Here is a 16,282-nt window from a genome sequence, read left to right as displayed (position 1 = left end):
AAACTACTTTCTTCTTTTTCGTCTCTTCTTCTTTTCCCTTTTATTGTGAATCAAAGGCTGCTATTTCCCGTTATATTCCCGTCCCTCTCTCTCTTTTAGAATGTGTGTGTGTGTGTGTGTGTGTGTGTGTGTGTGTGTGTGTGTGTGTGTGTGTGTGTGTGTGTGTGTGTTCATGTGTGTTTTGCGCTGCTGTCTCCAAGCTCTGCTCTCCAGGCGCCTCCTCCTCCTCAACTAAACATGGCGCTGACCCGCAGCTCTGCTGCTTCGCCGACAGACGACGTAGAGAGGGACAGAAGAAGGAGAAGAAGAAGCGGGCAGAAACCCAGTTAACGTGTTTTAAAAAAAACTCTTTTGAAACGAACACAACTTCACGCCCATTAATATTTTTTGCTGCAGCCTTTCCTCGCTGCGTCTGAAAACGTGTACGCGTCAGGCTGTGCGCGTAACGGAGAGCCCACCTGTCCGACGAAGGTTGATTTCACTCCGTTTCTTCTGCGATGTGAATCTTCCTGATTTCTGTGAACTAACGGCGTAGTCAGAGGAGCCTGACGGGTAACTCGGGGTCACAGATGACTCGGGTATGAACATGTACAGCCCTCCGATGAACAGAAACACAGAGGCTGAAGAGGACTGAGGCTTTCCAGGGAAAAAAGAAAAAAAAAAACTTTTTCCGCTCTTCCACACGGAGAGGATGGATGGAGAACATTTTGCGCTGTCAGGAGTTGAGAGAGAAAGAGAGAAGCTCCCACCAATTTACAACAGCTCCCCTCCTGCTGTAAGAAAGATGCATTTTCTCACCTTTTTTTCTGTCAAATGATAACTTCCTCTGTGCAGGAAAATTGTCTTATGGTGGCACATTGTGTCTATAATGTAGTTAATATCAGAGTTATAAAGACAGGGACCTATCACTTGTTGAAGAGTACTGACTCCGCATACCAGAAGCTGCTCCAATTAAATTAAATTTAATGGAAAAAGTTCTATCAGTTGTTTAACAACACATTTTGATAAAAAATTGTTTCACATTTATGAAGTCATGCTCATGCTCAGTCATGCACACTCACCAGTCTACAAATTATGAAAGAAAGCAGTACAACAAGATCTGATTTCAGAATCACTCTATCACATCTTCAACTTTAGTGTGATAAATTGTGTTAAAACTTACAACTTTACACAGAATCTATTTTGAATAAGTCAAAAACAGGCGAATAGATTTTTGAAAATATTAAGAATTAAACTGAATGAGGTCAATTTAGTCCACCACTCACTCAAATGATTTAACTTTGTTTTACAAGCCAAAACAACTGAACACTGCTTCAGTTTTTTCCTGTTTTGTGTTCATTGTTTTTTTTACTACTCAAAGTAGAAATAACTATACAGGGCTCAAGAAAAGTCAATTTCTGTGATTGATTTTTTTTGAATATGCATCATTTTATAATGCACAATTGTGATGTTGAACTTCATCTTCACAAAACAAAATCCTATAACTCTAATACTTTATAACTATGATATTGAACTGATTCTGCTGGTCATCCTTTAAACTTTGAGCTTGACTTAATGGTTCTCAATGTAAACTTTGTCTCGCAGCCACGTGAACACTTACGGTTTGAGCAATAAAACATTTTAAAATATTAAAATGCATAAACTGTGATGCCTAAACTCCATTCTCCCACCTCCCATACAGTGAACATTGAAGGACATTACACCCAGAAAACTGTAATTTTCTGTGTTTGGAAAAAGTGATGCCCCTTGTCTTACATAATGAGCCCTGACATCAGCTCTGCAGCGGCGTCTGATGATGTAATCGTCGTGTTTTTAAATGCATAGCAGGGAGCTGAGTTGTGGACTGCTGCGCTTTTTTATCGCTGTCTTATTAAGTTTAGGTTATTTGGTGTCACTTTAGAGCTGTAACTGGTGGGGTTTCGGACTGGTTGTGTTGATGTCATCTCCATTGTGTCAGGGAGCAGGAATGTGCAGATGAGATGGTTTTGACCAATAAACAGTCTGTCATTGCTCAGACCCACTCTGGTTGTGTCTGGAAATGCTATAATGTGGCTGCATGCGTTCTCTCAGTCGGATCGACTCTGCGATCCCTCCTCAGAAGTCCTCGGGGCCCCTCCAGCTTAGATCTGAGGAAATTCAGGCTCGAAGGTTGGATAAAGAAGGGCTGAGATACAGCGGGCTGTCATTGTACCTCAGACCAATAAAAATAGGAAGAAGTTTTTTTTTTTTTTTTTTTTTACCTGAACAGAGCTGATGTTTGAGCTGGGTTTCTAGAAACTCCATTTGATCAATGAGAGTTTATTAAGACCTCCGAAGGTTGGACAAAAAGATGATCAAGTTATAAAAGGGCTGATTAATATTAAGCAATCTTTGATTTCAGCCTCCCAATATGATCTGCTTTCATTTTGTTTAGTTTGAAACATCACATCTTTCTGGTTTCTCATTGAGTGTGTTGTTCCATCATGATCCTCCAGAAAAGCTTCTGTGCTCCATGTCATAGATTCTTCAAGTCTGTTGATCTAGCCTATATGTGATGATGTGTCTAGCATGTCTCTCTGAAAACTACAGCGGAGTCAGTTGTCAGTTAAATCTGGAAAGATTTTGGTCTGTCATAGTGAACCTAGCTGTTTTTTAAAAAATTATTCTGTTTTTTTCCTGGTCATCCAGTACATGTATATGGACGAGGGTCATGAAGAAATCAGAAATTAAAACTTTTATACGATTGTAGAAAAAATAATAATACGACAACAGAAACAGAAGTCTATAAGCAGCTTACATTGAGTTTTCAATCATCAAAAATTACGGTCACAGTCCTGAACGCTGTCTAAAATGCACAAATAGATCAGTTTCAATAGCAACGTTGTCAGTGTATTTGTGCAATTTAGATTTATTGAACATTTTGACAACCTCAGTATGTAAATACATGCTTTTTGTGATCTACATTTTCCATGCACAACCACAACAATGTGTCATGTTTTCTGATTTTTTCAGTTTGTCAGCCCGATAAGCCTGAAACCCAAAACTATACAGATGAAGCAGAATAACGTAATATCTGTAGATCAAACATGACAGATTTAAAATGACGCCTAAGTTGGGTTGCCCTTCGACTTTCCGGCTGAGTCTCTGATTATTCCAGTTTGATTGGTTCATTTGATTTATCATAGAAAAATGAAAGCAATTCAAAATAAACAACACACTGTGATATTTAAAAGTATAGAAAGTTCATCTCTTTATGTATTAAACGTCTTTAAAGATGAGCTTGGATAGAAAGCGCCATTTCAGCAAATTTGAACCATGGATGCTTAGTTGATGTTTTTCAGTCATTAAACCAACTGTACAGACACACTGTAACCCTAGCTGTAAGCCAGTTAGCAATGGAAACACATTGTGTCTGTGTTTGAGCTTCTCTCAGAGTTTCAGACATTTACAGCTCATGTCATTGTATCTTTATCATGTCTTTACTTTGACTTTGTAAGCAATCACTCTGACGCTAAATTTAGCTTTGGATTGCATCTGAACACACAATTAGTGTCATTTTGTTCTTCTGAGTCTTTCTATTTAATCAAACCTTTACAGTGTTATTCTCTCATCGCACTTCTACACTCAGAGTGCTAAAGGGATCTATATGGAGGGCAAAAGCTGTCCTGATTGGCTGCCAGAATAATCCCAGACTTTTAACAGTGTAGGCGAATCAACACGTCTATATACCTAGATCAGTCCTGTCGCTAACTTGAGCTGGTTTATGTACCTAAATTAACCCAAATACTTAGTTAAACATGACAGCCACATACATCGAGGCGTAGTCAGTTCTTAGTTTGACCTCTGGTGCCAAAAGTCAACCAAATATGCTGACATGTATAGCCTTCACTGGGGACAGGGCATTTTTGTGGGAGGTTTTGGTCACTGATTTAACTCGTACTTTTATGCAGACATCAACAACCTCTCAGGATAAAAACAAACCTGATTGTTTGTCGTATTATAAAGCAAAAATTGAAGAAATACTTTTCTATAGAGAGTCAAATCACACAGGAAAAAAGTATTGACCAGAGCAGACAGGTGTGAAGTCTGTTTGTCAAAGTTATATTTCTACCACAGAGAGATACCTGTTCATTTTTCACAATAATCTACAGGTGTGTGTGTGTGTGTGTGTGTGTGTGTGTGTGTGTGTGTGTGTGTGTGTGTGTGTGTGTGAGAGAGAGAGAGGAAAGAGTGAGTGGCATGGGGTGCCTCTTGGTCTGGTTTCTCTCTGGATGACAGCATTTCCTTTAAGTGAATGACGGAGTAAAGTTGGACAGGACTGACATAAAGACTCACTGAGAAAGTAAAACCTGCAGCAAAAACTGCTAATTGTTATCAGATGTGAAGCAGGACTGAGGCACTACTCATTACATCAAGAAAAACGAAGAGAAAATGGTGTCACAAATGGTGTTTTTTTTGGACAAAATAAAAACCAACATGTCAGTGTTGCTCAGAGTTTGTGACTGTGGATTCACTGCTCCATGTTTCCCAGAGATCACCTGTCATTCAGTCAGTGTGGGCGGGGCTTTGGCGTTCTGTAATGAGAGAGTGAGTAGCAAGAAGTGAGGGATGTGGCCGCTGTGTGGTTTCACTGAGAGAGGAGTGTAATTATGCACACACAAGTTAAAGGTGCAAGGATGAAGCAAACAAACATTATACAGACATGAGACTACAGTCATGCTAGAAGCACTGCAAGGCTGTGTTTTCAGCAGAGTGATACATTGAACTAAACGCTTGAGTTTCCATGTTCTCTTTGTTCATGGGTCGGATCTCTCTGGTTACTCTGGCTTCCTCCCACAGTCTAAAGACATGCTTGTTAGGTGAATTGGTGACTCTACGTTGCTTGTAGGTGTGAATGTGAGTGTGGCTGCCCTGTTATTGACTGGTGAACAGTCCCGGGTGTACCCCGCCTCTTGCCCAATGGCAGCTGGGATCAGCTCCAGCCCCCTCCGTGACCCCGAAGGGGAAAAGCATTATAGAAAATGGATGGATGTTTGCAGATTAGCCCTGAGAACAACTGGAAGCTAACATTGACACTATCATTAGTTTGGGACATAACATGGAGAAAAGATCTATGATGATGCTAAAAGTCACATAAAAGGGAACATTGATATACTACTGGGTTTGGTGGTAATGCATGTGTGTGATTGTAGTTTTTGCAGTTTTAAGGCAGTGTTGGCTCTAGATGGCTTGCTGTATTCGGTTCTTTTTAGCTGATGCAGGGCTCTGTGTTTCATCGTTGACTGAGCATGTCTGTTGGGTACTGCTGTTTGCACATATTTTAAATGAGCCATCATGCATTCTTTAAGGGCAAAATCGGTCCCTTCGTATTCAAATTAACCACATTTTCTAATCCACAAACAACAGCGCTAACAGCCATGAGTAGTTAAAGTGAAACTTTCACTGTCTGCTGTGAATAGATGGTAAATGTGCCACAGTATTTTTAAGGGATGTGACAAGCAAATTCATCAAGAGAACAATTTAACAGGGTTAATAATCTATCTCATGATTGTTGAGATATTTCAATTTGGAGCAAGGCAGTTGGATGTTAAACCAGGATTCCCAGCCATGCCCCTGACACCTGCCACAAAAACAGAATGACACAAACAACTTTCATTCCCTTTGATTCGTTGATCTGTGGCTGAAGGAAAAGATGTGATATCCACATGGAAGTCGTATAAAGTTTCTGTTGCAGATGTTCCTTTCACTGATTTCAGTGGATCAGTTTTGAACCTTGCCTTTGTAATCATGCATTCAATCTGCTTTGTGTCTGGATCACTCAGTGTTTGAATGTGTTTGATCTGCTCTGAATGAATCTCATTAACGCTCTCACAGAGAGCTGGAGCCACTGTTCAGAAACCTTTAGAGTGAAGTGCACTAGTCTTTTTAGTGGTTTGTGTTGGTCTGTTTGTGTGTGAATGCTTATTGTGTCAAGATTTGTAACTATAGTCGGTGTTATTTTAGATATGAGCTGTCCTAATTCACGTGTGTTACTGTGCAAAAGAGAGCTGATGCCATAATGACATGGACACAGTAGTTGTTGTGTATTTGTTGAGTGTGTGTTGGCTGTGTGGTGATAAAAAGACTACCATTTGTAGTCAACTCTCATTTGAAAGACTTATTTCGAAAAAGCTGATTTTTGCTCCCTCTGTTTCGCAGCCCTTAAATGCATCACATCTAGTGTGTGTGTGTGCGTGTGTTTGTGTGTGTGTGACCGTTTGTTCGCTGCTGTCAGGAGCGTCTGCTGTGCATCTGTTGATCTTTCCACCTCCCCATCCTCCCGTTCTTAACTCTACTCTTCTTCTCTTCTTAAATTGCTCCCATCACTTTCTCTCCTTCATTGTTTTTGTTTTTCATCACTTTTATTGTCCTAAAATGTCCTTTATTTTTTCTCCCCCATTCCCCTATTTTCCTACATTCCTCCCCTTCTTTTGTCCTTTATCTTTACTTCCTCAGCACTTCTCTTCCCATTCATTCTTTCATTTTACTCTGTAATGATCTCTTTGCCCTCCTCCTTCTGCTCTTCACGTCCTCGGCAATTTTTTACTTGTAGCTCAGAAACCTTAACCCTGTGTGAATGAACATTCAGTTTGACCGTTGCTTGTTTGTGGCTCTGAGTCTGGATCCATCTAAGACGTTCTCGTTCTGGTGAGAATAATCATCATCAGTGTTTGATTTTATCAGTGAGCTTGCTTATTTTTGTCGCCCATGTGATTGCTACTGCCTGTGTATTTAAATGATGATGCAGAAAAGGAGAAAACAGTCAAACAAATTAGCATTATTTTCTTTGTTCTTTATACATTATGGTTATTAATTAATTAATTATTAATACATTGCAAAAGGTTTCACATTCTGAGCTACAGAGTCTTTTTAACAACATGTGGTATAGCTTTTAATTATATTATTATATTATTAGATTTGTATCCTATAAAACAATATATCATAGAGCAAGATACTTATTTTAAACAGGAAAATGAGTACCAATCAAAACAGCGAGCTTATGGTGAAATATATAGAAAAACCATTATCGGTGTGTTTCTGCAACAATTTTGATAAGACATGTGAGGCAGAGATATATAATGTATTGAACAATTAGCTTCCCAGAATAATATTAAACTTTATTTTACATTGAATGAATTCTGGTTTGTACTTCAGCCTGTACATCAATACAGTTTGATTGGCTCTACTGGTCAAGTGACTTGTTGGCACTGTTTCTATACCCACAGCATTCTTTTCTTTTATATATATGTTTTCTTTTTGGTATTTATTGAAAAACATGCCCATACCTAAATGTCTGAGATGAACAACTCATCAGATTATATTGTCTGACTGATACGAATAGGTCCAGCATTTCTCGATTGGAGGTATTTGAGTTAAACTAGTTCAGGGGTGGGCAACTGGCGGCCCGGGGGCCACATGCGGCCCTCGTCAACCCTCAATGTGGCCCTCAGGTCAATTTTCATATATCAAAACATGAAGAAAACATGACAAAATCTGCCATGAAATCATGAAAAACAGAAATATTTCCATAATAATATTTGATCACTGGTATATGTTGAGTTAAATTTGAGACATAATTGACTGTTATCGTTTTTGTATTCTACAATTTGGCCCCCTGGCAGTCAGAATTAAATGAATGTGACCCTTGCTGTGACCAAAGTTGCCCATCCCTGAACTAGTTGATATCTTGGCAGATATGTATAAATGGTTTAAATTGAGCTTTGACTTTATAATTCTCATTCACCTTTAAAATATCAATCTCTTTTGTTTTGTAAGAAACTGTCAGGGTCAGGCTACTTTATTTGTACCTGTGGGTAGATTTGTTTTCGGCCAGCGAGATTGACGTACATCATGACACACAGATTACAAAACAGATGTAACAAGAAATAACACACTGGAGGGAAGGAAAACTATTTGAAATCTACTCAAAAATGACAAAAACCTAAAAAGCTAACCAATAAAATCAATAAAAAACACATATAATAAGCTCTTCAGCCAGGATAAGAAATACCTCTTGGGCATCTTTTCATAATAATCTGTCAGTTAAGCTTCACATTTTCTTTACATTCTTGTGAACTTCGTGTGTTAACATTGAATTGTTATGATATTCAAAGCTCTAAAATAATGATGAAAGAGTGTCGTTCAGTATAGAAGTTCAAGTGTCTTTGTGCAAGACGCTAAGCTCAGAATTGGACCCTGGTTTTCAGTTGCTTCCTTTGTCATTAGCTCATGTGGATGTGTGATTGTGGAGAAAGTGTGTTGGAGCTGTCGTAAGCACCAGTGCCAGGCTAAAGGCTAATAATAGTTTCCCTTTCAGGTTTCAGGTTGAGATGTTCAGTGCTTGTTTCCTTCTTTGTTTTTTTAAACATACCTTCTCTTGCCTTGTTTTAATGATGTCATCTTCCTGCACCAGGGTTTTGGGAGAGGACCAAAGCAGCCGTTTCCATCTCTGGGCACCTTCATCTCCACACTGAGCCAGCGGAGGGACGCAGTGGGGCGGGGCCTGACTCGCGGCATGACTGGCACTCTGACCAGCACCCAGTGGCTCAGACATGGTGAGTTCAAGTCCAGTGTTAAGGGACATCATTTCATCTATCAGGCCAGTTGTGCTCGATGTATTGAACCGGAGTCTTAAAAAAAACCCTCTTAAAATAGGATTCCTAATGATTAAAACAGGCAAAAAAACAAATTTTCCTGTTCTTTGGAATTAATTACAAACTATTTTCTCGTTATATTGCTATACGTTGCTGTGAACATGATTTGTTTCCCTCTCATAATTGCATATTACTCAAGCCAATATTGTGCATGTTCGTGTATGTGACTGTGACAGAAACAGTGGTTTTAGAAGAGACACTATTTTTTCTTCTTTTGTTTCATTTTAATTTGGTGCTTCGCTTCAAGAAAAATCTTCTTATTTCTTTCTTTCCAAAGGAAGAAAAGAGAATGAAACAATAGCAAAAGGAAAATGAAGTCAAATGTCTTTTTCACTTTGACAGTTTTAGTTGCAAATAATGTTTTCATCTGTAACTTTTAGAGGCATGGATCCTCTCGAGATGCCTTTATGATATGTCCTTAAAAAGAAGTACTCATACTGTTCCATTATTTGCAAATTGAGCTTCTGGTATGCTATTAATTAGCATGCTAATAAGCAACTAGTTAATGGTGAATATTAATTGATCAGTTATCAAAGAAATGCTATTTGTCTTTGCCCCTTACTATAGCTCCATCTTGTATCTGATGCATGGCATGAAGCAACATTTGATCAAATTTTACTTTTGCTACATCTAATCCATGACTCCTGTCTGCATGAAACACTCAATCCCCACGAGTCCTTAATTTTGTTTTAACAAAAGATCATTTTAAAGCCACTGTTTCTGATAAAGCAGCTCATTGGTGCATTCAATGTCTGACTGTCTTTGTTCTCTGAAACACTGTGGTCTCTGTCTGGGATGTAATGATGTGTTACTTCCTCTGTTTACAATACGCTTGATGTATGTACTCAGACCTTGTTTATGCTGAGATGCTAGCAACAACTTTGGTGGGGCTGGCCATGTATATACATAGCAGAGGAAGGTTTATAGGGGAGAGAGAAGAAAAGCTGTTCATGTTTAAAGTAGTCGATCCTGTCGGTCCTGCAGTTTCAGAAACTCTCTCTGGATAGTTAAAGGCTATTTATGGAAAATATCTCATCCAACACACAGTTTTAACCTGCTTTTGTTAATTTTACATCAGTGAAAGTTTTTTTAAAGTTTAAAAATATGTAAAAGCTATGCTGAGATTATTTGTATAAAATACAAAAGTTGTTATACATTTTGTTACTTTGACAAAAAAAAAGCTGAAGGCAAAAATAATCAAGACATAAAACTCAGGTTTTTGAAGGAGATTTGGTTTATCCGTTGTCAGCTCTTGTGACATTAAAGGGGATGTCGTTTCCCGGATGTCTAAAGGCGAGGTCATTTCTGACTGTGGTTAGAACGCAGACCAAGCAGAGTGCTCACCAGCCTGCTTTGTCACCACGGCTACTGATGCCAGAATAATTATGCAAACCTCCGCCCCAAATGAAAACCATATGAAAGTGAAAATACGCAATACACACACACACACACACACACACACACACACACACACACACACACACACACACACACACACACACACACACACACACACACACACACAGAAGATGTATCATTCCTCCAACATGTTACAGTCGTCCAGCCTGTTGTATAGCCCAAATTGATTAGAGCAAGGATCCATCTGAAATTGATCCCAGGATCAGAAAACAATGACACCTTTTCCAAAAACACAAACATCGAAGCCAAGCTTGTTAGGAAAACAAAGCTTTATTGATAACAGAGAGGGATACATTGCAGCAAGATATAGTGACTTGATAAATTTGTAATTACTGAATCGCTGGGAAGATAAATATTTGATCTGTATACATATAATTTTGTTTCAGATGTTTTGTCATCTTTAAGCCATCTTCAGCAAAGCCTGTTTGTTAGTTATCCTTAAGCAAGCCTTTGACTGAAGAAGTAAATATGAATGCCACAGTTTAACCCATTGATATTATGGGTCTTCAATTTTAAACCTCCTAGTTCGGCATTGTGCCGTCGCCATCTTTTCCAAGACCAGAAGAGGGGTAGCCATAATATCATGTTGCCACACCCTTAAGCTTTAACTGTTTTTGTCTTTTTTAATCTAAATGAGGCCATAATTAACTTCATGCTGTAATGGAAACGACTTATTCATACCAGATGGAAGGCATCTTATTGATCTGCCCTCCACTGGTTCATGTTCTAACTCTCAGGGAGACTCAAAGTATCTTGGAAGGAATAAGTGCATAGGTGTGCCTCTCTTTCTCTTCTCAAAATTCACCTCCCCGCTTGGTATAATAATCCACTCCCGTGGTTCCTCATACCATTGCTATGCTGACGATTACCAGCTCTTCTTGTCTTTCCCGCTAGATGATATTACTGGTGTGTTCAAGAATTCCTCAAGTCTTGCCTTGCTGATATCCCTAAATAAATGAATGAATGCTGCCACTCAACCTCTGAAAGACTGAGCTTCTTGTCATCCTGGCCAGTCAACCACTGATCAATATACAGTGAGGACCAACCAAACTCACTAACTCTCAGATGTACATTGCTGTGAGCCAAGTTGTCTGTAAAACGGATCTAAGAATTGTTGAAACGGTAGAATAACAATTAAGATCAAGTGAGAAGTAGACTCGTATTTTAGAACAAAGTCAGATAAAAAGGTTCAGGCAAGTATGTTTGAAATATTGAAGTGATCTTAACATCCTGACGGTAATCAGTAAATCAGATACTCTGAAAATTGGAAGATATAAACCCACTATCTGCTAGTGTGAATACATGTGCTATAATTATTGGCCTTGAAGGGAGTTATCCACATGCTAATGCTCGGAAGCTATTCGCCCAAGAAGGCTGAAAGAAGGTAGCTTCAAAATGTCAACAAAGACAACGCAGTCACTCATAAAATTAAACCTTTGAAAGAATTTACATTTAACCTGAAGTTTATTTGTCCAGTAGTGTTTCAGTGAACTACAGAAAAACAGCCATTCAGGAAAACAGTCCATATGAAGAGCAAAGGAAGATGAAAGCACCAGCTGTTGTGCAATCTTGAACCCCGTCAGCTATTACCTTACAAACAGACATCTGTTTGCAATGCAGCTAACAATCTGATCTTGGACGTCATCTCTCAACACCAACTCCATTCCCAATTTTTAAAGTTGCTAGTTGGTCTGTAAACGATGACCCGAACAAAAACAGAAGTCCCTGCCGAGAATCCTTTGTTGCCTATGGCTACAATAGAAGGACAAAACATTTTGGTAGTCACTCCTAGTTGCATTTATTTTCAGCTTTTAGGTGATGGGTTCTGAGATTAAAATATAAAACATTCTTGACACCTTGCAGATTGGGTTAGTTAATGAATCATGGAATAAGTGTTTGTACTTATCTGTAAAGTTTTCACAAAAAAATGTGTTGTATAATTCAGAAAGACACTCATAATTTGTTTTACTGTTAACCTAGATGACCATATGGTTAAAAGCAGTTTGAAGTTTGTAGACTGCTTCACTCATCAGACCTCAACAAGATCTTGAATGATTGAATGGATGACTCATGACGACAGCACTTGAGGAGGATAACAAGGTTGTCCTCTGTCTGCTCATCAAAAACAATCTAAGCCTTTATCGCAACAAACTTTGATGAGAAGAACAATGGGTGAGGGCGGAGGATGTCCTTGGAGGTCTTGAAGGTGCCTCGTTTGATTAAAGGGTGTCATGACAACCAAGGTTTGTTGCTGTCAGGACTAAATTCGGTGACACACAAGCTGACAAAGTAATGGTAATTAGGAAGCAGCAAAAGAGGGGGATGGAGAATAAAGGTGTAATGATGTAAGGGTGAGGTTTAAGTGGAGTTTCTTCTCTTGTTGTCATCAGTTTTCCATCTAAATCTACTAGCAAAACAACTAATTAAAATACATTTAAAATCAAGGTTGCTATGTTCCATGCTATTAATTGTCCCCTGAGTATGAGTCATAGTAATATCTAATGATACTTCCCCCACCCCCCGATGCTCCATTGTCATTTTTTTATTCCCTAACCCTCGTTTTGTTTAATTAAGAGGTACTTGATGACTAGAATTTCAGAAATTGTTGGTTATCATCTGGAAATAAATAAATATTAATTGAGGATTGGCGTTGTCCCAGCCACTCATGAGTTGATCAAAGGAACAGTTCCATGTGTTACATCAACTTCAATGAAAATGTCTTATTGATTGATGTTGAAAAGAAAAAAATAGGAAACACAACACTATACACTAAAAAAAGAACCTTTTTTAAATTCCTACAACTGTGAAACCTTTCTTCAGCGCCACCATCAGGCAACATTGAAAAGCTTAGCTCTTCCACTGCTAGTGCAACAAGGACCACTTGGATTACTGATCACATTCTAATTTATGCGTCTGGCAGCCTCTGTTCTTGAGTCCCTTTTATCTTCTGCTTGTCCATGCCAACAGAATGAGCACCCACAATGCACCAGGACAGGCCTAATGGTGACTATTGTTACTGTGGAGACAGATACAATGAAAGGCTAATTATAAACAGAATTTATGGATGGTCAGAAGTGTGGGAGGATGGGTGGACATGTGCATGTGTTTGGATGGGATTAATACTATCAGTTATGTGTTTTGTGTTTTTGGGAAATTGAAAGGAACACATTTAATAACCTCTTCCTCTCACTACTGCTCTCCTCCTCTTGTCTGTTATTCTTTATTTTTCTTGCACCATGTTATCAGCACCTCTCCATGTCTTTAGCTAGTAACATTAAGAACAGTTCCAATCTTCTTTTTGTGTCATACAAGTTGGAACAAATTTTCATTTTTCCTTCAATTTAAATTTGACACATTTTTAGCTGCAGTTCTGCCTATTTTATTCTTTAGTATAGTGTCTTCATCAAAGTGCTCTCTGCTTTGATTGGTTATTATGTTTAATGGAATGAATGACTATTTTCAAGCTGAAATAAAGTAAGAAGGAAACATGTTCTCACTCAGACAAACTGTTTTAATATGAAGCTTAAAAAGGCAGCCAGCATATAGGATTCAATGAAAAGTGCAGAGGCAGACCTGATAATTAATACACTGCCTTAGATAGGCTTTAGGAGCAGTATATTCTATATCTTTATCAAAAATATATAAATAAGAGAAAGCAGTTATAGCTCTTAAGAGTCAAGTGCGATGAGGGAAACGTTGTGGGGATAATCCTGATTCAGTTACATATTTATACTTAGATGCATGTTTTTGCTCTGGTACAAAACATATGGAGTCAAAACAGAAGCATGAATGAAGATCCAATACAACTTGGTTTTTCCCGGTAAAATATTTATATTAAAGCAAACTTTAAATAGGCTATCACTTTTTATGTGACTCAATAAATGTCTTTGGTTTTCGTGATGATGCTGTCAGCTTCATTTAAAAGCAGACAAACTGCCATTTGGGACTCATCCAGGGTCCTTTCTATCCCTTAGCTGTGAGTTTACCAGTATTGATGAGACATTTAGTCATCAGGTGTAAGAATGACATTTGATTCACAATGTTGGTCTTAGTTAAAGTGAGGTTTGTCCAACTGCAAAGATGATATTTGGGTATTGAAGCACACATGCACCAACGTATAGTGTTGTAAGGTGCAATAGAAAGGGAAAAAAAGCTACGTCTCCAGAATAACTAATTTACTCAAATGTCCTCATAAACCATGTTATCCTGCGCAGCCTTGAGCTGAGGTATCTGATGATGCTGCTTCTGCTCGACCAGGTGCTTCCTCTGTTCAGATAACAAGAAGGACCAGGCTAAAGTGACTACACCTCAAGGGGACAGGATTTAATATTATTAATATTCTCATCCAGCTGGTGTTCTAATCTGAACTCTTTTTTATTCTGTATTACTCATACTATTAAATTACACATATTTATTTATTTACTCTATGTATGAGCGCTGCTGTAACTCAGAAAGATTTTGAATCTTGGATTGCAAAAAAGGGTTTTGGTACAACAATTAAAACTTCTGAGGAACTTTCATTAAGTTTGGATTTTGCCATCTCCTGTTGACCAGCGATAACTCATATCCCTTTGCTGATTGTGTCCTGTCCAGTTAAATGTATCACTCATTGAGATCTTGGCCGTTGACAATGTAAGAAAACATTTCCTTGTGTCTTTCTCCCAGGGAGAGAGCTGCCTCCGATCTGCAGTGACGTTCGTCAAAAGCAGCGGCTCTCCATTGACACTTTGCCCCCCGAGGTCAAAGCGCCGTTCCCCTGTGACCCCATCATCCCCTTACGTACCAAGACCACCAAGGAGTTTCAGTGAGTTTGCAAAATCTACCTCACAATAAATATTTACAGTTATTCAGCTGCAGGCCTGGGTTTGGGATGTTGAACACGGCGAGTGTGTTTGTGTTTCAGAGAGGACATGGAGCATGCCGTCCAATCAGGAGACTGGAGGGAGGTCCGAGAGTTTTACCTGACCACCTTTGACTCTTTTATAGAAATCAACGCTGCCTTTAAGGTACACACATTAACACCCAACATTCATACACTCACACACACACACACACGTACACAAAATCTGACTCATAAAGAATGCCTGTTGTGAGAAAACTCTTTAGATGCTGTTAAAATTTTCCAGACGCCATAACCTCTTTACGATGGGAAAGCATTTTTTTTTTCCTCTGCTTTTTTCTTCCTTTTCTCTCATGCCCTCGCCTTCCTCTTCTTTCCTAATTCTTTTTCTCTCCCTCCTTTCTCAGCGAGAGGCGAACGGATCATTTAACACCATAGACGACTCCGGAGTCAACGCAAAGTTTGTCAACGCTGTTTACGACGCACTGCTTAGCACAGTAAGCCTGTGACAACAAGACCACGGCTACAAGCACACACTCAGACACACACACACACATACAAAAACACAACCTCATAAACAAGAAAAATGGGCCTCATATCTACTGTCAAACTGCTTCCTTGTCTATGTGCCTTTCAGAATACGTTTCTATTTAATGACTTTAAGGGGAATGCAGGTGTTTTTTTAAAAAAAAACAGGACCCTGATTTACCTTATGGGGATCTTTATCATTTAGGGGTAAAAAAAGAAGTTCATGAGCTGCTCCCGGAGATCAGGTCATTCAGGGATTATATGCCCGATCAGAAAAATTCACTTTAAAGATCCTTCCCACATTACGTAAAAGATAATTGAAGGAACTTACAAAAACAACAGAGACCCTTTTTTAACCACTAACATCCTTTTTGAAGAAGAAGAAGGAAGAAGATATACTTTATTTATCCCATTAGGGGAAATTCAATTTTACACTTCTTGTTGTTGAACATGCTACTCACACATAGGTTGAAATACACACACACATTGCATTGGTCTTTTAAAAGCAACCAGACTCCGGTGTAAAAAACAATAATAATTTAACCTTAAAATACACAGGAGTTGTTGGTTTTCATCAATGATTCGTGTGTTTGTGTGTGTGTGGTATTACTTTTCATACATAATTCAAATAACACCTAAAAAAGTCACAAATCAGTACAGACCAAATCAATCAATCACTGTGGTATTTGTTTTGTAGAGAGATCTGCTGGTTGTCTGCGTTACATAAAAATGCTAAATAAAAAGTGAAGTTGTCATATAAATTATATTTTATATGAAAATCTCACCCTGTCAGTGTCAGAAGAACTTTTAATCGTATTTGATT

At 38.6% G+C, this 16,282-nt stretch overlaps 1 protein-coding gene across 1 annotated transcript in view; it reads left to right on the top strand.

Annotated features, from left to right (window-relative positions):
- Nucleotides 1-213: 213 nt before the first annotated feature.
- hectd2 (HECT domain containing 2) overlaps nucleotides 214-16,282 on the top strand; it is a 52,485-nt gene continuing 36,416 nt past the window's right edge. The window contains exons 1-5 of the mRNA XM_065959479.1: nucleotides 214-775; nucleotides 8,432-8,573; nucleotides 14,757-14,895; nucleotides 14,995-15,097; nucleotides 15,339-15,428. Of these exons, the coding sequence (XP_065815551.1) occupies nucleotides 692-775; nucleotides 8,432-8,573; nucleotides 14,757-14,895; nucleotides 14,995-15,097; nucleotides 15,339-15,428 (558 nt within the window). The 5' untranslated portion in view covers nucleotides 214-691. The remainder of the gene's footprint in view (nucleotides 776-8,431; nucleotides 8,574-14,756; nucleotides 14,896-14,994; nucleotides 15,098-15,338; nucleotides 15,429-16,282) is intronic.

This window comes from Labrus bergylta, chromosome 10 (assembly GCF_963930695.1).
Source record: "Labrus bergylta chromosome 10, fLabBer1.1, whole genome shotgun sequence".
Classification (NCBI taxonomy): Eukaryota; Metazoa; Chordata; class Actinopteri; order Labriformes; family Labridae; genus Labrus; species Labrus bergylta.
The sequence above is the reverse complement of the archived record's forward strand: the minus strand, read 5'-3'. Positions and strand labels throughout refer to the sequence as shown.